Source organism: Condylura cristata, unplaced genomic scaffold (assembly GCF_000260355.1).
Source record: "Condylura cristata isolate star-nosed mole 26May11 unplaced genomic scaffold, ConCri1.0 scaffold00007, whole genome shotgun sequence".
NCBI lineage: Eukaryota > Metazoa > Chordata > Mammalia > Eulipotyphla > Talpidae > Condylura > Condylura cristata.
The window spans coordinates 17,084,370-17,109,158 of NW_004567108.1; the positions used below are offsets into that span (position 1 = coordinate 17,084,370).

General features: G+C 36.5%; 1 protein-coding gene across 1 annotated transcript in view; it reads left to right on the forward strand.

The window, feature by feature from the left end:
* The window catches only part of WDR70 (WD repeat domain 70), a 186,890-nt gene that overhangs the window by 99,494 nt on the left and 62,607 nt on the right, over positions 1 to 24,789 (forward strand). Inside the window, exon 10 of the mRNA XM_004678100.2 lies at positions 11,428 to 11,602. Coding sequence (XP_004678157.1) covers positions 11,428 to 11,602 — 175 coding nt within the window. The remainder of the gene's footprint in view (positions 1 to 11,427; positions 11,603 to 24,789) is intronic.

Below are 24,789 nucleotides of genomic sequence, written 5' to 3' on the forward strand. Positions count from 1 at the left end.
ACCTCCGGGGCAGGCGGGAATCGAACTCATGCAGAAGCGGCTTTAGATTCTCAGTGCAGTGCTTTAACCCGCTGCGCCACCAGGAGGGTCCCTCTCTTTAACTTTTTTATAGCACGTTTCGTTTATAAGATCATCTCTACTTTGTCTTCATAGTATTTTCTCTTTTGTATTTCTTAACATCACATTTAATTTTTCACACCTAGCATTTCCAGGTAATGCACTTTAACATTATTGAATTTTAAACTATTTTATTGATGAAATAGAGGTCATGTTTTTCTTATTGGAAACACATTTGCATCTAAAAAATTAGAATCTTATCTGTTACATGCTGAAAACAATCTCTGACATCTTCAAAGTATGGACTTACAGTATATAAAGAAATGCATGTAATCTTGATATCGACACTTGTAGTGAAAGTGCTTTATAATTTTGTCTATTTAATGAATTCACTTTATTTTTGTTTTTATTGCCTTGTGTTTAATTTTCCACTCCCCACATGTGAATTAAATTAAGATAGTTTATTTAGAAGCTGTATTGCCAAGCAGCTATGGAAAGCTTCTTTGGCTTACATTTTGAAATTTTTCCCCTTTGTCTTCGGCCAATAACTCAACCCCTTTGGTGTCCCATCTGCTTAACACACGACAGCTATGGCACATTTCCATTCATCTGGGTCAGAAAACAGAGACTGTAACTCAGCTTGGATATTACCTGCCATTGCTGTGGGTCCCGCAGTTTCTGTTTTCTCCAGGAATTGATGCAATTAGACATTTATTGTGAATTTGTAGCTGCTTTTTGAAATGTTCTTTATTGAAACTTAAAAGTTATTTAACTTTCCAAACATTAAAGCATCACCTCAAAGGAATAGCATATTGCTTTACTCTGCCATTACTTAACCCTCTTCGTGTTAAGTCCTTTTCACACCAGTGATTTGCTTTGCTTTTTTAACTTATAACTCTTGATATAGCTTTCCTTTTGAGAGACCAAACTGAGCTATGACAGATTCTACATTTGGAAGTCTAGGGAATTATATTTTTCTCCTGACCTCTGTAGCCAATATGCTTACAAAATAAAAGTACATTTTTTAAAAATACAAATTATCGGGCCCTCCCTGGTGGCGCAGCGGGTTAAAGCACAGCACTGAGAATCTAAAGCCACTTCCTCATGAGTTCGATTCCCGCCTGCCCCGGAGGCGACCACATGGTGTGGCAGACCTCTCCTGACCCGCCCGCTGCTACCCTCAGCAGTGTACTTCGTTCATCTGCCTGTTCTGTTCCCCGCTCTGTCTCTGGTGAATCCTCTCACCCTCCGCATCTCTGGCCTGTACCCCAGTTCTGTACAAATAAATAAATAAATCTTAAAAAAAAAATACAAATTATCAGTAACTCAAAAACAGGCTTTTAAAAAATTAGTTTGTTAATTTATTTCTTTTATCCATTTTATCTCATTTGGAAAAAAAAGAATTTGAAGATACTCAAAATATTAATGGTAATACAACATTGTAGGAAACAATCTGGGACCATGGGAAATTAAAAGTGAAGGATCAAGTTATTTCATAAAAAATTACTAGATTTTGCTACTCAGCGGGTAAGATAGGTTGGAGATTCAGCACTATACTTACTACTGACCAGAGCAAAGGTGGAGACAGTTAAAAGAGCCCAAAGGTTCCCAGGATGAAAACAGACCTTTTCTTTTTAATAAAATAATTAAGAAATGTTTCCCAGAGACCCTCATCTAGTGAGCTCTGGTTGGAGGGAACAGTTTCCTTAGAATATAAACCCAATAGTAATTTTTAGATTGGTTACATTATAACATTATATAAGGTTCAGGCACACACATATTGAAAGTCAACACAGTAGTAAATTTTATAATTGAGCAAGGTACTGTGCTCAGTGATTTATGTGTATTTTCTCATTCAGTACCTTCAAGTTTAACTCTTGGAAGTTAATAATTCTTTCAGGAGGCCCTCCCTGGTGGCACAGCCGGTTAAAGCACAGCACTAAGAAGCTTAAGCCACTGTCGCATAAGTTCGATCCCCACCTGCTCCGGAGGAGATCCACATGGCGAGCCAGACCTCTCCTGACCCGCCCGCTGCTCCCCTCAGCAGTGTACTTCCTCCATCTGCCTGTTCTGCTCCCCACTCTGGCTCCTCTCACCCTCCGCATCTCTGGCCTGTACCCCAGTTCTGTATGAATAAATAAAATAAATCTTTGGAAAAAAAATATTTCTTTTAGGAAACTGAGTTTCAAGAAGTTAAATGGCTTGTCCAAGATCACAGATGGGGAGAAAGGACTTCAAAACAGGCAAATTTGACTTCATTCTCCCCCAGTTAGTTTTCTGTGCTGTGTTCTTCTTCTTATTTTTCATACCTCTCAAAGTAAAGTGAAGGCAAAACCAAAACAATACACCCAGAAAAGCCATTTTAAGAGGGAATGGAAGCATGCAGTTTAAATATACAGTCTGTTCTCTGAATATCATGCTTGAGGCAGGAGCATAATTTAGATAAACCAAACTGTGTTCTTAACCTTTGCCGCATCTTTGGTGATATAGGGAAAGCTACAGACTTTCTTCAATAAGTACACATGTAGGTGATTTTAGGTAACTCACAGACTACCTCCTTTTCTTCTTCCCTGCCCTCCCTCCAGTATTTTCTTTTATGTTCTATTTAAAAGAAGAGCTGTTTTCAGTGACCTATATAGACAAGACTATGAAACACAAGTGGGCAGAACTGTGCTTTGACAACAGGTACAGTACTTCGTTATTCTACTTATCCGAATATTGACACCAATTGTGCTTAATCCCTTTATACTTTAGTTTTTTCAATAAAAAGGTCTTTATAGAATTTTGAGGAGGAAATTAAAAAGTGTTTGCTTCATTATGAGTATGTAAATGTTAGCTATTTGATTATTAGTTCAAATCTTAGCATTCATTCATGCTATTAGTTCATATTTTGAATTCATTATTAAACACTTTGGCATTCATGTGCTCTTGAAATAACTAGAACAAGAGTTCTGTTGTTAATTAATTTGTTAGAGATAATGAAATGTTCACTATTTTTGCTGTAAACTTCTGAAGTAACATTGACTTCACTACTTAACTCTACAACTTGATTGTTTAACTTTTTAGTCGGGAGAAACCATAGATTCCCTTTCAAAAGAAGAATATTTATCTCATTTTCAAATTTGCACTGAATCACTCTTTGGCACATAACATTTTATCTTACAATCTGTTTTGCAGATGTGGAGTCTGCTGCTTAAAACTTGGTTGGTGGAATGAAAATTTCCTATATGTATTGTGTTGCAGAGACATTTAAATGAAATAGAACTAAGGCTGTAATCATGTTAAACTTCAATGACTTGTTGGAAAGCCTGTCTGCACCTGCTAATATCCAGGGGGAAAATGGTCTAGAAATACTATTGAGCCCTGGCAGCACCCGGGTAAAGGGTGGGTGGAGGTAGATTTCTGTAAGATTTGTCATACCCTTTTCATTCTACTGGCTACCATATACTGTTTCATCTTCCCCCATCTCCCCATTCTTCTCCACCTACTGTGCCCCGTTTTGCTTTTGCCAGGAGATCGTAATTACATCTAAACATAAGTTAAACCGCCATCTCTAATTATAGGCAGATTACATTTTTCTCTACCTTTTAATGGAAAGTCTACAATATTCTTGATACTTCTTCTAAGTCTGATTAATTAGTGAACTAGCACTGAGTGACTTGCTTTAAGCAACCAGATGGGGTCATGGTGGATTTTCTGTTCACCCATCAAGTACATGGAAATGCAGATGATGAATTCTGTTCTCTATGCCTTCTCCAGAAGAGTTGATTTCCATCAGTGACTCTTCATGTCTATTTCCAAGGAATCAGAAATATACACTTTAGAATTGGATCTTTGCTATTTATATTTATTTTCTCATGCCTTCCTTTCTTCTTTGCAAATTCACTTGTTAGTTAATAAGAGCATCATTTGCCTTTGTCCAGGACTTTCATAAGAACACCCCTTCTTGCTTCCAGACTCTTCAAATGAAGAGTCAGGCCCTGTTATGGAGCCCTCGCAGGCAGATACTGGGTCATACGCCTTACTGAGAAGGGGACTTCTGACCTCCTGTCCACTATCCCAGTGCCTGTGTTCATGTAGACTTCCATCACTCCTCAACGTTTGTGCACACTCCCTGACAGTGTGCATGGCCTTTCCCAGTCCAGACCTAGTATGTTCCATCCAAGTCCGCCAGATGTGTGCGCAGCACATACACACTGTAACAACTGGATGATTCACCTTTCTTTTCAAGGTCAGTGTTCATGGTGTTACTTATATCATGAATCTCCTACTGTAAATCTACATTATCACTCCTTCTTCCCATTTAGGAGCCAAACTGAATGTTGCTTATAGTTGTGGCATGTCTTTTAAGCAAAAATTTGGTATTTGTCATATGCTTGTTTCACGTCAGCTTCTACTTATGCCCACTAGACTCTACATCATCTGCTCACAGTAGGTTATTTGTTGTTCTTAGAATAAGCTGTGCTTTTGAAGCCTCCTTATCTTTGCATCTTCTACACCCTTAATTTCACTTGCCAAATCTCAATTATTTACCTAATGCTCACCTCTCTGAAATCCTTTCCAGATCTTTCCAAGTAAACTTTCTCTTTCTTATCTTAGTGCTCCTCAGAATTTGCTGACTACTTGCCCCACCCCCATGCTTTCCCCACAGTAGACTATGTACTATTGGAGAACGAGCATCTATGTAACCCCAGGTAACCCCCCTACCAAGTTATTTAATACATAGAAAGTATTTAATATTTAGATTTGCCACTAATATATATATGCCAGAATATATGGCTGCAATTCAGCAAATCTAAACACACACACACACACACAAACCTAAAAAAACAGAGAACAAATGTTTCCAAAGGTGTGGAGAAAGGGACCCTGGACACTGTTATTAGGATTGGTGGATTGGTCCTGTCCCTATGAAAAACAGTATGCAGGCTCCTGAATATTTAAAATGGATTTGACATAAGACCCAGCAATTCTACCTCTCACTATCTGCCTAACTGGAAGGAATATATGTGTTCCTATATTCATCACAGCTCTATTTACAATAGCCAAGTTATGGAAGTAAGCTAAGTGCCCAGTGACAGAGGAATGGATTAAGAAGATGTCTCTCTCCTCTCTCTCTCTCTCTCTCTCTCACACACACACACACGCACACCACAATACATACACATGGGGGTACTATACAGCTATGAAAAAGGATGAATTATTGGTATTTGCAACAATATGGATGGAACTTAAGTGCAATAAGTGAGAGGGCAAAAGATAAATAATGGATGATTTCACTCTTATGGAATATAGAGAAAACAAGAGGACTGGGTAAAACTAACCCAAACCATACCTTAGAAATAGGATTGCAGAATTGAAGCTACTTAGAGTGATAGGGTAGGGGTAAGAACAAAGGGAGGAGGCCACCCATTGTATATGGTAAAGGAATGTGGGTGTTCTGGTGGTGGGTGTGGCATGGTGATAGACATTTGAGGAAGTAAGACCCTAATCCTTTTAGTTATATACAGTACAGTAAACCAATGTTACCTCAGTAATAATAATAGTAGTGGTAATAGCAATAATTTTCATTATTATTGTTGTGAGCTTATGTAGAAGCTAGAAATGTTTCCCATTTCTTCAATTCCTTAACATTTGGGCATTTTTGCAAAGACGGTCATTCTTGATTGGATTTGTTCTGCCAAGAGAGCCAACAAGTTTCAAATTTTTACATTGCTCAAGCTGCCTATATAGTCATTTGAGAAAAAATTAAACCAAGATCTCTTAAGTGATTTTCGTGCAAAATTAATGCTTCCCTTGACTTCTGCCAGATGTTGTGATGCATTTATGTAGCAGGTGCCAGAGAGTTTAGAACTTTTATTTGGGAAGAATTCAGAATTTTAAGACAGAAAGCATTTGTGCCTGGGGCAATGTAATGACCCCACCTGTATCTTTTTCTTGTCTTCTGGGTGTTTTCACTATGTGTCCAGAAAGGCCTGGGCAGATCTTCTATTTTTAAATTCTTTTTATGAAACACAGTTTCAGTTTTATAAGACCAGATTTCATTCCAAGTTTCAAAATGTGTTCTTTAGCATAAAATGTTTTGACAGATACCTAAAGGCCTAGCACTTTAGCAGTCATTTTTTTCTGGCACAGACTCAGAGAATCAGAACCATAAAACATTAGTACAATTAGTTAATTCAGCTGCAATATAATTTTGTATTTCATACATCTATATGTGAGTTAACTACTTTTTTCCCCCTTGCTAGTATAACTAGCACAGCCTGTTAATATACCTCCGAAATAATTGGAACATGTTATTGGGTTTATTAGCTTTAATATTTTATTGATGGTCTAAGAGAAGAATAGAAACTGTTTATTGAGTGTCTACCGTGTTCCAAGTACTGTCCTATACACATTTACATCCACAATCTCATTTAATCCTTGTAATCCTCACTGTTAGTGTTATTATCACCGTTTAGAGAAGAATTTTGAACAAGCCAAATAGTTATAGTGATACTTTAATGCTTATGTGGGACCTTTTATATCATAATTTTAAAGTATCTGCTGACTTTAGGAACTGTTCAGTTACATAAAAAAAATTATCATAATTTATCCCAACTATTGTAGAGTTGAGGATAAAAAGAAGGGTACTTCTGGTAATTCTTTTTTTTTAATGATTTATTTATTCACTCATACAGAACTGGGGTACAGGCCAGAGATGCGGTGGGTTAGAGGATTCACCAGAGACAGCAGGGAGCAGAACAGGTAGATCGACACTGCTGGAGCAGCGGGCGGGTCAGGAGAGGTCTGCCGCGCCATGTGGATCTCCTCCGAGGCATGAGGGGATTGAACTCATGCAGAAGTAGCTTAAGCTTCTTAGTGCTGTGCTTTACCCCGCTGTGCCACCAGGGAGGGCCCACTCCTGGTAATTCTTAACTGTTTATGCATATTAACTATGGGAAATATAGCGAAAGGGCATGAGAGATAAGTGCAATATAGAAATGTTCAGTAGAGGGGAGATTTTACGATGCTTAGATACAAGTGGTGCTGGAACAATTTGATAACCGTATGTAAAAAACATTTGAATCTTGACCTCATGCCACATAATTCAAATAGTTCATTAACTTAGTTGTAAAGCTTAAAAATATCAAACTGCTAGAACAGGAGAATTTCAATGAGTTTGGATTAGGCAAAGATTTTTTAGATATCACATTAAAGCATTTTAATAAGTAAGCCTTTCTCAAAATGTAAAATGTCTGCTATTTGCAAAACATAAAAAAGAATGAGAATAAGTTACAGACTTAGTTACATTTGCCAAATATATATTCGATAAAGAACCTGTACCTAGTATATCTAAAGAACCCTCAAAATGCAATTATAGAAAAAATAGAAAACTGGTTAATAGCGGCAAAATATTTAAAGAGACACCTTTACCAAAAAAGAGAAATAAATGGCAAACAGTACAAGGAAAGAGGAAATAGTCTCATTAACATAATTAGTCATTTAGAATATTTTCATTAAAATCACAATAACAAGGCCCTCCTGGTCGTGCAGCGGGTGAAAGCACAGCACTGAGAATCTAAAGCCGCTTCTGCATGAGTTCGATTCCTGCCTGCCCCGAAGGTGACCACATGGCGTGGCAGACCTCTCCTGACCCACCCGCTGCTCCCCTCAGCAGTGTACTTCGTCGATCTGCCTGCTCTGCTCCCCACTCTGTCTCTGGTGAAGCCTGTTACCGCCCCTGAGTCTCTGGCCTGTACCCCAGTTCTATATACACAAATAAATAAATCTTTGAAAAAAAAAAATCGCAATACCAATAACCATTAGGATGACTTTAAAAAAAGAAAGCTATCAACTGATAATACCAAGTACTTAAGGATATGGAGCATCTGGAACCCTGACTCATTGCTGGTGGGAATGCAAAATAGAACTAGTTTGAATAAGAATTTAATACCCTCTCATAAAGTTAAAACCTATATTTCCTAAGTAGCCAGTAATCCCATATCTAGATATTTAGTCAAAAATAAAACTTTCTTTTTGTAAACAAAAACTATGTATGAATATTTACAATGGCTTTCTTCATAATCTTAGCTCAAACTGGGAACAACTGTCAATTTGTTTGGTGAATGGATAAGCAAATGTGGTATATTCAAATATTGGAAAATTATTTATGAAGAAAAGGGGGTTACTAGTGTGTGTATGTAAAAATCAACATTATGCTAAGTCAAAGAAGCCAGATTGAACAGGCTATCTACAGTATAACTCTTATATAATATTGGAAGAGGTAAAACTATAATGATACAAAATGTTAAGGATTAAAGCTGGGTAGGGCAGGGGTTTTCTGTAAAGAGCTGACACAAAGGGCGTTTTGGGAGTGATAGTTATGAATTTGTTAAAATGCACAGAGCTATACAATTAAAAAAGGTAGATGTCATTTAAATATATTGTACTGTAATAAGCTTTATACCCTCTTCTCCAACCCCCTACCCACGCACCCACACACACACAGGAAAAAAAAATCCTGCCTGCTTAAGAGAAGTATAGACATTGCCACTCCAAAGTTGGCTTGGTCATTAGTGCCATCAAGAGCCAAAGTACCTTTTATTTTGTTGTTCTGATCAGATGCTTCTTAAGTCAGCTATATATCCAGTTATCTGCAGAGAAAGGAATATGCAAGGAGTGGAAAAGGGTCTAAAGCCTTGTTTTAGAACCTTTCCCAAAGGCTCATGCTACAATTCCATTTACACTGAATTGGTCAAAACAGTTTCCACATTCCATCACATGGAGCTTTAGGAAGGATGGAAAATGCATATTAACGAGAGGGTGATAGATATTAGATTGTGCAGTTGGTAGTGGTTGTTACTCTGCTGGTGGTTTCTAGCATCATTAATACTAAAGTTTAATCTCTTGGCTACCCAGTAGGTCGCCGTAAATCCTTGGAGCTAAAGTGCCTTTCTGTTGTTCCTATCTACTTTTCCCAAACCTTTATTTGAACTTTACACTTCAAATCCTAGAATTCAGTCAGTGCAGTGTGTCAACACTGGGTTTGACAGCTCTGAAACTAAGGTTTGGCCATATTAAAAAATTGATTACAGGCCCTCCCTGGTGGCGCAGTGGGTTAAAGCACAGCACTAAGAAGCTGAAGCCACTTCAGCATGAGTTCAATCCCCAGTCCTGGAGGTGTTCTACATGGCGCGACAGACCTCGCCTGATCTGCCTGCTGCTCCCCTCAGCAGTGTACTTCCTCAGTCGACTTGCTCTGCGCCCCACTCTGTCTCTGGTGAATCCTCTCACCTCTGCACCTCTGGCCTGTATCCCAATTCTGTATGCATAAATAAATAAATCTTTTTGAAAAAATTGATTATATTCCCAAGCAAAGTTTAGGGAAAGACATACAAAAATTACTTTTTAAAAGTCCTTCGTGGTCTTCTGGGTGGCACAAGGGAGTAAGTCTCACTACTACGAAGCTATCAGCATGATAGCTATCACAGTAGCATGAGTTTGATCCCCAGCCTGGGAGCTGACCCACATGGCACAACAGACTCCTGTTTCACCCACTGCTCCCTTCAGCAGTGTATTTCAGTACCCCTGCCTGTTCTGCACTCCAATCTGCCCCTGGTGAATCCTCTCACCCCCTCATACCTCTGGCCTGCACCCAGCTCTTGTATCCATATATAAATAAATCTTTTAAAAAAATCCTTCGTTTGCAACAAATCATAAGTGATTTACAACCCTACAGAATATGTGTGAAGTCTATACTATTTGAAGTCTATACACTTAAATATCAGTTGCACTTTATTGTTTGTTTAAACCTCAGTAAGTTGATTTCTGAAATGCTTAGACAGTCCGTGAATTTCTTTCATTCATTAAACAAATGTTTACTGAGGATCGAGTATATGTTATGTTCAAGGCATGGGGCATGTTTTTCCCTAAAACAAAGAAACCACCATCACTAAACCAGAAGAAGCCTTGCTCTCAGTGAGTTCTTCTTACTAAAGAAACATGTTAATTTGTATAATTATAAAAAGTGGTTGATGTTATAATGTGAGTTTTAGAAGGTAGAAGGATATATGGTGACTTGGGTGGACTGACTTAGTTCCTTAGTTCAGTTCCTTTTCAGACTTGTTTATGCTATTCCAAGTTGTTTGCATCTCCATACAAGTTTTTTAATCAACTTTTTTGATTTCTACATCAAAAAACTCTACCAGAATTTTCATGGAGAGTGCATTGAATCTAAAGACCAGTGGCAAGAAAATTGAAATCTTAACAACATTGACTCTTCCAATCCATGACTATAGTATATCTTCTCATTTATGTTGATTTTATTTCCTTCAGATGTGTTTTATGGTTTTCAGTGTACAAACACATTTATCTCATCAGATCCCATGTTTATTCATGCTGTTACGAATGGAATTTTCATCATTTCCACACACTGAATTGTTGCTAGTCAGTAGAAATAAAATTAATTTATGATTATTAGCCTTGTATTTTATGACCTTGCCAAAGTCACTTATTAGTTTTAGTAGTATTTTTTGTAGATTTTGGGATTTTCTACATAGATAAGCATGTAGTTTCTTAATAAAGACAGTTTCATTTCTTCTTCCTAGTCTGTAAGCCTTTAATTTCTTTTAATTGCCTTGTTTTGCTGACTGGTAATTCCAGTATGAATAAATGGGAATAGTTTGACATCGTCCTGTTCTCTAACATAAGAAGAAAGTATTCAACTTTTCTCCATTAAGTAGATCTGTAAGTTTTCTTTAAATGTTTTCTAACAGGTTGAGAAGCTGTTGAGAAGGTGTACTGAAATGTATAGCTATTTGTTGTTTTTATTTCCATTAAATTTTGAATTCATATTTTGAAGCTCTGTAATTAGGGGTATATGCTTCTAGGACTGGAGTATCTTATTGATAAGTTCATTGTTTATCATTATGAAATTTCTTCTTTATGTCTAGTTTTATTTCTTCTGAAGTCCACTATGCCTAATATTAATATAGTCATTTCAACTTTAGTTTGTCTATGTTTCCTTGATACATCTTTTTTCTATCCTTTTATTGTTAACCTACTTAAGTTTATAGTAGTTATTTTGTGTTTTTAAAAGATATTATCTTTGATGAATCATGCTTTTATTTAATCAAAGCAATCTTTGCCTTTTAACTAGTTTTTAGATTATTTCCAATTAATGTAAATTTTGATAAGGTTGGATTTAAATAGCTTCCAGGCTGCTGGTTGCTTTATTATTAGCTTTTCATATTTCTTGTTCTGATTGTTTTTTTCCATTTATCTATATTACAGCTTTATAGGTTTAAAAGCTGAAGCAGGCTTATAGGCTCTTTCCTTTTTAATCTCCTTTCTTTTTTGTAAATGAAAATTTTCTTTTTTCTTTTTTAGAACTGTGAGGACATGGGATGTCGAAAATCCAAAGAAACAAAAAAGTGTATTTAAACCACGGACAATGCAGGGTAAAAAGGTAGTTCCCACCACATGCACATACAGTAGAGATGGGAGCCTCATAGCAGCTGCCTGCCAGAATGGAAGCATACAGATCTGGGACCGAAATTTGACTGTAAGTGAAGGACATTTAAGTCCACCTTTTTAAAAAATTTAAGTGAAGACCACATATAACGACAGACATCATGTTAAAATATTATGAAGATCCATTTCCTGAGGTTAGCCCTAATTTAAACTTCATTGTTAGTTGCTACAACATTGGGACTTTTGCAGTAAACAGCATTGCAGCAAACATTTTAGTGCAGTATTTCCCAGTCCATATTAGATTTTGTTTTTGAAATAAATTAGATCTTTAGGTGTAAAATTAATAAGACATGGTTCAGTTTACTATAAGGTGTTTCTTTGTACTTGGTTTTCAAAGTATTTTATATTGATAGCAGTATAAAACAAGACTAAGCAGAGAACTAGAAATATCCTTTAAAAGATCAAAGAAGGCCCTCCCTGGTGGCACAGCATGTTAAAGCACAGCACAAAGAAGCTTAAACCGCTTCTGCATGGGTTCGATCCCCGCCTGCCCGGAGGAGATCCACACGGCGAGGCAGGCCTCTCCTGGCCTGCCCGCTGCTCCCCTCAGCAGTGTAATTCGTCGATCTGCCTGTTCTGTACCCCACTCTGTCTCTGGTGAATCCTCTCACCCTCTGCATCTCTGGCCTGTACCCCAGTTCTCTACGAATAATTTAAAAAAAAGATCAAAGAAAACTGTAAAATGTCCAGGATTACCCGTCAGTTGTTTTGCAATTATTCGCTAGTGATTCAATTAGTATCTTAACATTCTATGACACTCTATTTGAATAGGTTTCATACTTTACCTTTGGTTTAGGTCATTATTAAAACAGGTAAAATTTGGAATTGGAAGGGATCTTAGAAGTCTAAAATAATAAAAATAATTAATATGCAAGTTTTTGGTTAATCCTCTGAGTTATCCATAAGCTTAAGAAAGAGCTGTCTTTATATGTCTATATGGTAACATAAGAATTTTTGATAAGTAGAATGACTCGAGATTACCAAAGCTACAATGAAGATATTATTATTATGACAACTCTGTTCTAACAATGGAGAAAGAATACTATGCATTATCAAAAATTTCTGCCCTCATGGAGTTTACATTCTAGTTCTTTCATAAAATCATAAAAAATATATTCTTTCAAACAAAATTGCCCAGTAAACATGTGTATTTTGAAAGCATCTCCAACACATGTAATGCCTTCTCAGGCAGTTGAGTTAAAGTCATTGTCTTAAAATAAGGTAAAAAATAATGATAAGAAAAAAGAGTCTGTGTTGACAGTCCTGGAAATATGTTTGACAATTTATATTTGTCAGATCTTTTTATTTCTATTTTCATCTCTACTATAAACCCCATAAAGTTTCAGAGCAGTGCAGGGATTTTTGAAATCCTTGGAGTTATAAACTGAAATTTAATCAAGCAATAAATTTTCTAGTAACTGTCTTTCATCATCTCTGGGTGCTGTTGATTTAACATAGAAATTCTAAAATATGAAATTTTCTTATGTACCTTTAATAGTGATATGTTTGCTACTGTGTGTGTATGTGTGTGTGTGTGTGTAGCTGTCTTTCTCTTAGAACCCATATATTTTTATAAAGTTGAATATAGTTTTTAAGATAGGCCTTGCCTATCTCTTGAAATAATGGGTTTCTCCTATCTTTACTCTTTTAGAAAACAAGGCAATTTGAATGCTATTTCCTTTCCTCTCCTACCAAAACATTTTAAGTAATTCTTTAATAACAGTCTTTGTATTTTGTTAGAATTTAATAATAAATGAATGTATAGCCCATTATTCCACTTCCCATTTGCTAGATTTTCTTCATTTTTACCTTTGCTTGTACGTGTGTCACCTAAAGACAAATCAAATTAAGAAGAAAAAACTTCTGTTAGGAAACAGACCTTAAGGTACAGGGTATGAAGGAGAGAGACTACAGGAAATAGCCACAGTGGTAGCTTACAGTCATTGTAGCATAATCTTTAAATGTCTGTCACCACTGTCAGATAACCCATGTTAAGATTAGATTGACTTATGTCTTCTATACCTTTCTCTTTATTGGTATGTATATATACGGATTTAAATGTTACTTTTATAGAGAGAATTTTAATTTTTTCATTTTTTTTACTTAAGAGCATAATGTAGATACTTTGTAAGTGAATAGAATCACTTCTATTTTTTCAAAACTTTGTTATTTAAATGGAATCATCATTTTTCATTTATGAAATATATACTCTATTCATCATCTTATTCTATGTGATGTTGGTTTATATGTATCTATCTGAACTTTTCTCTTTGTGCTATCTCTAGTCAGCTAGCTACATTAGGAACATTTCAATTGGTATTTTCCAATACCTTCCCCCTTACTGAGGATGAGACAAGAAATATAAACCAAAAATAGTTTATAAAAAGGATAATTTGTAAGATAACTGGATGCTGCCTTAGGTGATGCCCAGAAGAAGGAAGAGTTAGAGTGCTAAAAGTGAGGTTTGGCATTCATAGTGAGGGTTTTGGGAAATGGGGATTTAGATAACCAACAGGATTAGTCAGGACTGCAAGCTTAACAATATTGATCTATTACCAAATAAATCAGAAACAAAAGTTATTTTGTATTAAAGCAGCCACAGTGAAAGTCTCTTGAGATTGCTGCTTCACAACACAATTTGCATTTGTTGTAAAGTCACCATCAACATCATGGGTGTTTTGTGGGGAGGGGTGGTGGCACCTGAGTTTCCGGACACCACTATATTGCTTAAATACTGGCGGAAATCTTTTCTTACAGTTGGACCATATCTGCTCTGCCTTGTGTTTTTAAGATTTTTTTTTTTTATGTTAAAAAATTTGCTTTCAGTAGTGTTTTCTGTTAATTTCCATAATGCAGCTTTGATCTTCCTTTTCTCACACCTCAAATAAATTAATCCAAGTCAAATTGGCATTCTATTTATTAACTGTATTCTGGAATAACTTTTTAATGGGGAATGTTCATTTCCTGTTCCTGCTTTTTGCTCATTGTTATGAAGCTATCATAGCAATGGAAAATAAAAGCAATGTTTACTTTTACGGAGTTTCAGACTTTGGTCAGTTAGTGGCCTGAGAGACTGTGAGTGAGAAGAAAGGCTTAATTTGTAAAGGACGGCTCTTAATATGCACCTCATCTTATTTAGACCAATTAGAACAAGATTCCCCCTTAGATAGCCTATCAATCTGTTTATATTACAGACTTTGGAGATTTTAAAAAGAATTATGCTTTGAAATTTTTTTTGACATTTAATATTTTGCGCTTAATTTTGACCTTGCTTTATGAACTTTGTTGTTTGTTCTACAGTTTTAAGGTTGCTTAACATTTTATTACATAGTTATTTATCATTTACTGTTGCCTGCAAATGTGAATAGCATATTTCACTTTAAAATTTTCCCTTGAGATTATCTAACTAGAAATAATTGCACTTAGTTTCATGTGTGAATGCGTGTGCATCTGTCTGTCTGAGGAACTTACCCACTTTAATTCTCAATCTTGGTAGGAAAGCTTTTAGAGGTCTGATTTGTCTGTAGTCTTTGGTTGCCCTTTATTTTCATGACACTAATGTCACTAACGCACTTACATGTGTTAAACAAGACTTTTCAATGACTGAGACTGTGTTTCAGTCAAAGCTAATAATGCTCTCCTTCAGTACTTCTTTCCACAAAGAATTTACAGCTGTTACCCCAATATTAGTTCAGATTAAAGCAATGGAATATTAACTACAAGGTGTGGACAGAGAAGATACTACTAAGGAAAACATTTTATTTTTTAAACTCAAATATAAAAGTTTCTAATAATTTCTTTTGAGAAAAAAATGGTGTATTTCTAGAAAATATAAAGAGCAACACTAAAAATCCAAACACAGACTTTTCTTGTTTTATTACACCCGGTACTGGGAGTACAGGAAACTATATGGACTGCTAAAATTTTAATGCACAGTTTTTTAGCACATTTTGTTAGTGGAACCTGAGACTTGCAGTTACATTATACACTACTTGGGGGCTTTCTGCCATTTATTTCTGAGTTTTGTAAACTATATCTTGTTTATTTTCTTCACCTCCCCCCTTAATATATTTCAAACCCCTAGAATGAGTCTTGCACATAACAGGCTCTCAGTAACTGTTGATCTCCTTCCTCCTTTTTTTTTTTTTTAAAGCTACTATGTGATTTATGGTTTTTGTTGAATAGTGAAGTTAGAACTAAAGATACTTTTTAACTCTCACTGTGAAAGCGTCATGAATCTGAGTTTTAGCAAATTCCTTGGTGACTAAAGGTGTGGCTGAGGGAGAAAAGAATGTATATTCCTCCTTTAGCCGGTCTTTCAATATATGAAGATACAACCACCATCAATAAATAAATGCCATGTGCCCATTGGTTAGCATGTGCTTGATGGAGGTATTATAATTACATTTTACCAACATTCAAGAGAAAACATATGACATACAAATTGTTCTGTAGTGTTTTTGACATGCATATTTTTTAAAAAAGTATGTCACCAGAAGTATGTCATTGATTCAAAACACAAGTAACATCAAAACTATGCAAAATTACTTGCAGGCCCTAAAGTTAAGTTCTAATTTGTCAATTATTTTAATGGAAGCTTTAAAGTTATACTTATAATGCTCTTGTGAGATGTCATATGCTGTCGGAGCCAACATTTTTAAATGAGAAAATACTGGTTTTTGGAAAAGTTAGGTTAAAAGGTTTTCCTTTAAGTACGAGGATTATTATATTTGTTTTGTGAGGTCAAGAATAATGGGATAACTGAATTTATAACTTCCTTTTAAGCATGGTGACTTAAACACATTCATTTGTCTGTGCCCTCCTGAAATCTCATGAAAATGACAGGAGAGTCATTTAAAAAAGCATAAACCCACAGAAATAAAGAAAATTAGAGAGGAGCTGACAGCAGAAGAGAAGTCAAGATACTTTTGGAAGCCGGAAACCAGATAGATGCATAAATGGAACTGACTTAGTTAACTAGTGAACACTAAGCCTCCTCCAGCCTGGGGGAGCGCGTCAGACAGTGATTTATCCTGTGACTCCCTCTTCTGCCCTGTTCAAGAACATCGCTGCTCTTCCCTCACCTTCTCTTACTCCTACAGAGGATGGAAGAATGACTTTTTTTTTTTTTTAATTTATTTATTTGTACATACAGAACTGGGGTACAGGCCAGAGACTCAGGGGCAGTGAGAGACTTCACCAGAGACAGAGCGGGGAGCAGAACAGGCAGATCAACGAAGTATACTGCTGAGGGGAGCAGCGGGCGGGTCAGGAGAGGTCTGCCACGCCATGTGGTCACCTCCAGGGCAGGCGGGAATCGAACTCATGCGGAAGTGGCTTTAGCTTCTCAGTGCAGTGCTTTAACCCGCTGCGCCACCAGGGAGGGCCTGGAAGAATGACTTTTTGAAATATATTTTTTATTTTTTTAAACTTCATTCTTCATTTTGTGCATTTTAAAATCTCAGTTGTAATTCCCATGGGCTTCCATTGCCATTTCATTTGTGTGCCATCGCCATACTCCAGTGCCCTCTTCCTAGCCCAGTTCTGATCCCATTCTCCCTCCCACTCCCATAAAATTCTTTGGTTTATAGTTGCTCATTGTCTTCATTTTTACTCTTACATTTAGCTATGAGTGAAACTATCTGGTATTTTTCTTTTTCTTTCTGGCTTATTTCACTAAGCATGAGCCCTTCCAGTTCATCCATGTTGCTGCAAAAGACAGGATTTTATTCCTTTTGATTGCTGAGTAATATTCCATTGTGTATATGTACTACATCTTTTTAATCCAGTCTTAGAAGTGGTCTGATCGATTGGCTCATGCAAAGTTGAAATAAGGGGAAGATCATATATAGATCTTTGTTTCCTCTCCCTCTCTGTTTCTATCAGTATTACTGTATTTACTGAGTACTTACAGTGGACCAGCATTTTAATTACATGTAATATTTCATTTAATCCTCACAGCAATCCTATGATGTAAATACTGGTACTATTACTATCATTTTACAAATGAAGAAACCAAGACAGTAGGAAGTTGAGTTTCCTCCTTAAGATTAGTTAATAAGGAGAAGGAAGAGCACAAGAGACTATGGTGATGGTGCATGGGTGAATTGGTGGTGGGCATTTCAAGGGGAGATCATACATTATACAAAAATGAAGAATCATATAATAAGTATATATATTTTTTAAAAAATTAGTAAGTGGTAGAACAAGGAATCAATCTAGGCATTCTGGCTCAAGAACCTATACTGGGAATCAACAAGCTATGGCCCATGTGCCCAGTCTTGCCCACTGCCTATTTTTGTTTGACCTGCAGACTAAGAATAGTATTTATATTTTTAACTGGTTGTCTTGTTTTCCTTAGGCTGCTGTAAAAAATTACCACAAGCTTTGTGGCTTAAAACAAGAACAAAAAAATTTAAAAATTATTATCTCTCATTTCTGTGGGTTAGCAGTCTCAGGGACTAAAAATCAAGGTTTGGCAGGACTGTGCTCTTTCTGGAGGAGACTCCATTTCCTGGCCCTTTCCGGCTTCCAGAAAACACTCACATTTCTTGATCCTTGACACCTTTCTCCACTTTCAAGGCCAGCAGCAGTGAGTTCAGTTCTTTTCACATCACAACACTGTGACCTTCTCTTCTGCTTCGTTTTTCCACTTTTTTTTTTTTTTTAAAGATTTTATTTTATTTGTGCATACAGAACTGGGGTACAGGCCAGAGGCTCAGGGGTGGTGAGAGGCAGAGACAGAGCAGCGAACAGAACAGGCAGATCAACGAAGTACACTGCTGAGGGGAGCAGCGGGCGGGTCAGGAGAGGTCTGCCACGCCATGTGGTCACCTCCGGGACAGGCGGGAATCGAACTCATGAGGAAGCGGCTTTAGATTCTCAGTGCTGTGCTTTAACCCGCTGCGCCACCAGGGAGGGCCACGTTTTTCCACTTTTAATGACCTCGCAATTACATTGGGTCTGCTTGGATCCAGGATAATCTCCTATTTTAAGATCAATTAATTACCAAAGCTAATTGAATCTTAAATCTTAATTCCCCTTTGCTGTGAAATTAGTATATTCACAGACTCCAGGAATCAGGACATGGGATTACTTAGGGGGTATTATTTTATCTGCCATAATTGTTTAAAAAAAATAAATAGCAAAGCAAGAAAAATATTTCAGGGCATGTGAATATTACACGAATTGCAAATTTTCATGTCCATAAATAAAGTTTTTTTAGAATGACTGTGATCATTCATTTTGTATTGTCTGTGGCTAATTTTCTGCTATAGAACCAGAATTGAGTAATTGCAAATGAGCTATGGCTTTCAAGCCTAAATATGTACTGTGTGGCACTTTAGTTTTTTATTTTATTAAACATTTATTTAGTTATGTACACAAGAACTGGGGTACAGGCCAGAGGTGTGGGAGCGTGAGAGGAGTCACCAGAGACAGAGTGGATAGCAGAACAGGCAGACTGAGGGCAGCAGCAGGTGGGTCAGGAGAGGTCTGCACACCATGTGGGTCAGCCCCCTGGCTGGGAATTGAACTTGTGCTATAGTGGCTGCGATAGCTCCATGGTACTGTGCTTTTATCCGCTGCACCACCAGAGAGGATCCTGTGTGGGACTTTACAGAAAAAAGTTTCTTATCTCTGACAGAGAATTTCAGATCAGTGAAAGGCTTACCTTGAATTTGAATTTAGTGTCCTACTCAGATGTTGATGAACAGAGATCACCAGATACTTATGGAAATCCTCTAACATGAAATACATAGGTTAAAGCAAACAGAATAACTGAAAGTTGGAGAGGAAGCAATGTAGGAGACAGAAGAAAATGCCATGAAAAAAATCCTACAATTAATATTCTCACAAAGAACAGAGTATTGCAACCAAGAAAGTAAAGCAAAAAAAAAAAAACTACAAAAACATTTTTTGGAACACTTGGAATTCAAGAAAGAGATTTGGAAAAATACGTGATACTGGGGGGGGGGGATCCCATAGAAATATTGAAATATACTGCTAACAAAATATAGAAATTAGTCTGAAAACAAAAAGATAGACTCAGTCAGGGTTTGGTATTGAATAGAAAATTTTCAAAAGCTGAACCATAGAAGGAGGATAGAATTAGATAAGAAATAGTTACTCTTGTTTTTCCCCCAAATCTCAGAACTATAAAGCAATTTTTCCAGATAGGATGGATTAATCAAGTGCTCATTACAGTGAATGAAAAAGAATCATAAGCCATGTATTGTGAACTTTTAGGACCCCAAGGTTATGGAGAAGATTCTAAAAACTTAGAGAAAGAGAAATAGGAAACATTTAAAAAGGACAATAGGGCCATGTAATTGAAGAGATGCCTAAGATGTTTCAGACCACACAATCATAGCTCAGTAGAGAAGGAAGTGAAGAACAAGAAGGCCTGATAGATAGAGGGAAAGTAGAGAAAGCACATTATTCATTCCATGAAAGTTATTGAGTTATTGGTGCTGGTGATATATAATGAAAAAAATAGAGATCCATCCAGCTTGCTTCAAACACACTGAATAAACTGGAAAATTAGTATTTTGTAGATTGATCAGAAGACAGTGTGCTGAAAAAAGTAAGGTGTAAGACTTTCTAATCACTAAATTCAGCTTTTTTTTTCTTTAGTTTGTTTATTACCTATAAGTGCAGAAACTGTCTTGTTCACGATTTCCTTATTCCTGAAGCATAGTGTATATGTATACTCCCAGTAATATTTTTTGGATGAATGGATGATATTAAAGCATCGTAGGCTTTGAGTTGGTCTGGTTTTCAATTGCTGTTACTTTTTTTTTTAAGTTTAAATTCGTGTTAATCATGCTTCCCTATTATCAAATAAACGTGTGGTTATAATTTATTTGCGTTAGTCTTCATTTGGAATGATGTTTACTTGTGTCAATCATATTTCTAGCTTACTGTTTTCTAGTTAGTAAGTTTTGAAGCCTATGATATTAATAATAGCTAATATTTATTGAATTTATACTTTGTGCCAGTTACTCTTCAAAGTGTTTTATATATGTGTTAGCTACTTTGAACCTCAGAATACCATGAGGAAGGTACCATGGTTAATCACATAGTACAGCAGAGAAAGCTTTAATTTGCCCAAGGTTACACTCATGTTGAGCTGTAGGGCTGGGCAGACTGCACTAGAACCTGCACACTCCTCTCATCACTGTGCTGCTCTGCTTTAGGATTCAAAAATGACTGGTCCTATTGGAGCTGTTTTTAAAACTAAATCATAGTGATGGTTGTTCGACTCTGTAAATTTATTAAATTACTAAATTTATTAAAGATCATTAAATTATACACTTAAGGTATATAAGATTTAATGGCATCATTTTATAATGTGGTAAATCTATTTAAGAAGTTAAAGCATCTTTATTCTTTTTAAAAAAAATTCATGTATCATTCAAAATTTCATCTGTAGTGGAACTTTAGACCTTGAGTTTTCTTGCCACTGGAAAATGGGAATAAATGAAGAAGGGAAGCTTTTGCCTTGCCTAAGTTGGCTGAAGACAGTCACTGTTATTGCTGTTTGTTTTGATTTTGCTTCCATCCTTTGGACCCACTGGTATGTGAAGCTTATGTGATAGGTTTTTAGTAAATATTTGTTGAATTAAATGTAAAGGCTTTATTTTATATGCAGGCTAGATATGTAAATTTAACCGAACAAATCTTACTGTCATACTTCATTTAGAAAAATATCATGCACATTATTCTTGAAAAGGCAGAGCTAATTTACTCTGCCTCTATGCACAGATAGTAACATACAGAAGGAAGAAGTGTAACAGATGAAAATAATATGTGAAAAAATTCTTAGATTTAGAGGATCATATACTGAATAAAATGCTTAGGGAAGAAAAAGTAAGATTGTGTTAGCATAAGGATTTACCTATACAGACTTAAAAATGTTCTTAAAACATTTTAACTCTTAAGTAAAAGTACAAGAATTAAAATTTCCCCCAATGTAAAATGAATATTTATGTATGTATCTGCATATTTATGACTATTAAATGGAAATCAGTCATGAACCAAAACCTCCCAGCTTAAAATAGATGAGTAAGAGCCGCTCTTAGGGATTCAAATGTGTAACACTGTAAGTAAGTGTTTAGTCTAAGCATATATTTTTGTTGCATTGGATAAATAGATAGGAAGGGCTATATAAATTCAAGAATGGCATAATTTTTGTCACTATTTGATGACTTGAATTTAGCCAAAATATTAAAGTGTAAAAAAGCTAAGCTACTTTTATCTAAATTTTGTGTATTCATAATTAGAGATGGCCATTTTGCGGCTGTTTTCAATTTATTTAGATAATGTATCCCAAACATAGCTCATGATTTCCTCTGAAAACCTGGTCCCAGGATTTGCCCTTCTTAATGACCTCCAAAGAAAGTTAATTTGGGCAGTTTTTTTCTGTTTGTAAAAGTAATCCTGAAAGCATTCATCCAAAATAGAAAAGCATATGAAGAAAGTAATTCACTGTAACTACACCATCCAAAGATATCCAGATTCTTTTTAGTACTCAAAGTCCTTGTGTGTGCCTTGCATATGTGTTTGTTTTGGTGCACTGGGATTTTTAGTAGCCCTAATAATTACCTCCCTTCTTCCTTACATGGATTCAAAACATCATGTTATTAAAGCATGACAGATGAAGACCAGAGTCCACCTTTGTTACAGATGGTGGAAGAGGATAAAAGCCAAAAATGCTTCCTGACTATTTGCTCACCTCATCTTATCCAACACAGAACCCGGTCCAGCTTACTTCAAGAAGACTTAGGGCATGGAAAATCAGAGGAAAATTACTATCTCAGAGCAGCTTGTACCCAGGAGGGAATGGGAGGAGCTGAGCCAAGACTTAATTCTTCCCACACTCACAAGTCAGGTTAATAAAATACCTTCTTGCTTGGGGAAGCATGGACAAGAAGTGGGGAAGGTCAGGATGGAAGGATATCAGCTGAAATAGGACTTAGGAAGCAGTATAAGGGAGTTTGAATGTACATGTAGGTGATAGGAAGCCAGTGGGTGGGCTTGAGAGAAGAATGATATGATCCAAGCTACATTTTTCCCAGACTCACTCTGCCCATTCCACACGGAAGACACCTATGAGGAGAAAGGTGAAGGCAAGGAGCCAGGTGTGGGCTGCTGTTGTGGATGTCCAGGCACTTTCCTGGATTGAGGGTAGCAGTGGTGGACATGATATTTGGATACTGAATATTTTTTGAAACTAAACAAATTAGTGAAACAATATAAAGCTATTTTTTATTATATGTAATAGTTTATTTTTACATCATTTTGTGGATTTTTCCATCTCATTTGCAATCCTCTTGGGCTTCCCATCACCAAATCACCCATGTGCCATCGCCATAGTCTAGTGCATTTTCCCTCCCCCCGCTGTTTTTGATACTGTTCCCCACTCCACTCCCACAAAATGTCTCTGGTATATAGCTATTCATCATGATCATTATTTTCTCACCTATTCAGTTATATTCCTGCTATGAGAGAAACCATCCAGTATTTTCCTTTTCTTTCTGGCTTATTTCACTAAGTATGATCTTTTCCAGCTCCATCCATGTTGCTGCAAAAGACATATGTCCCTTTTTTTTTGGTTGCTGAGTAATATTCCATTGTGTATATGTACCACATCTTTTTAATCCAGGCATCCATTTTTGGGCATTTGGGCTGTTTCCATGTCTTTCCAGTTGTAGATAAAGCAGCAATAAACATGGGGTGCAGGTATCTTTTTGAATCAGTGTTTCTGTGTCTTTTGGGTAGATACCTAGGAGTGGGATTGCTGGGTCGTAGGGAAGCGCCATGTTTAGCAGTTTGAGGAACCTCCAAACAATTTTCCATAGTGGTTGTACTAGTTTGCATTCCCACCAGCAGTGTAGGAGAGTTCCTTTTTCTCCACATCCTCGCCAACATTTGTTGTTGCTAGCTATTTGAAGATGTGCCATTCTCACTGGGGTGAGGTGGTATCTCATTGTGGTTTTAATTTGCATCTCCCTTATTACAAGTGATGTTGAACATTTTTTCATATGCTTGTTGGTCATCTGCATTTCCTCTTTGGAGAAATGTCTTTTTAGCTCTTCTGCCCATTTTTGATGGGTTGTTTATTTTTGTTGAGTTTCATCAGTTCTCCATATGTTTTTGTGATCAATCCTTTATCACTAGTTTTGTGTGAGAAATTTTTTTCCCAATCAGTGGGGTATCTGTTTGTTTTTTGTAATGTCTGTTTGCTGTACAGAAGCTCTTTAACTTGATATAGTCCCATGTGTTTATCCTTGCCTTCACTATTGTGGCATTGGGTGCCACAATAAAAAGATATCACTTTTTAAAGATATCACTGAAGTGTATGCCATGTAGTGTATGGCCCATCTTTGCTTCCAGGTATTTTATGGTTTCTGTTCTTATGTCTAGGTCTTTAATCCACTTCAAGTCGATTTTTGTGTATGGTGAGAAGTAGTGATCTAGTTTCATGTTTTTGCATGTGGCTTCTCAGTTTTCCCAGCACCATTTGGTGAACAAACTTTCTATAAAGCTATTTTTTAAAAAAATTTATTTATTTATGCATACTGAACTGGGGTACAGGTCAGAAGTACAGGGGCAGTGAGAGGATTCAGCAGAGTCAGAGTGGGGAGCAGAACAGGCAGATCCACGAAGTACACTGCTGAGGGGAGCAGCAGGCAGGTCAGGAGAGGCCTGCCGGGCCATGTGGGTCACCTCCCTGGCCTGGAATCGAACTTGTGCTGAAGTGACTAAGTCTAGCTTCATAATGCTGCGCTTTAACCTGCTGTGCCACTAGGGAGGGCTGAAAGCTATTTTTTCACAATATTTTAATTATGCCTTTTTAAGGAGCTGTACACAGGAACAAATAACATAGGAAGTCCTATTTAGAAAATGATCCTATAAAATATGTTTGATCATTTCCTTTCATGGTGCTTTGATTTTCTAATGCCAAGTAGGTTAGTTAGGAGTTGAAAATTTGGATCCCATGAAAGCTTGCTTTGATTTCTGTGTTATTTTGGCTAATTTTGAACAGCTGATTTTACTTTTATTATTCTCTTGTATCAATTGACAAGATAGAGTAAATACTCCCTGATTTTCCTTGAAAAAATGACGTGGTGTTTTTTTACAGTACAGTAAAGTCCTTTGCAGTTGTCTGGACAGACATTTTAGTTGTCTAAAATGGTCAGATGCTCTGCACGGTGA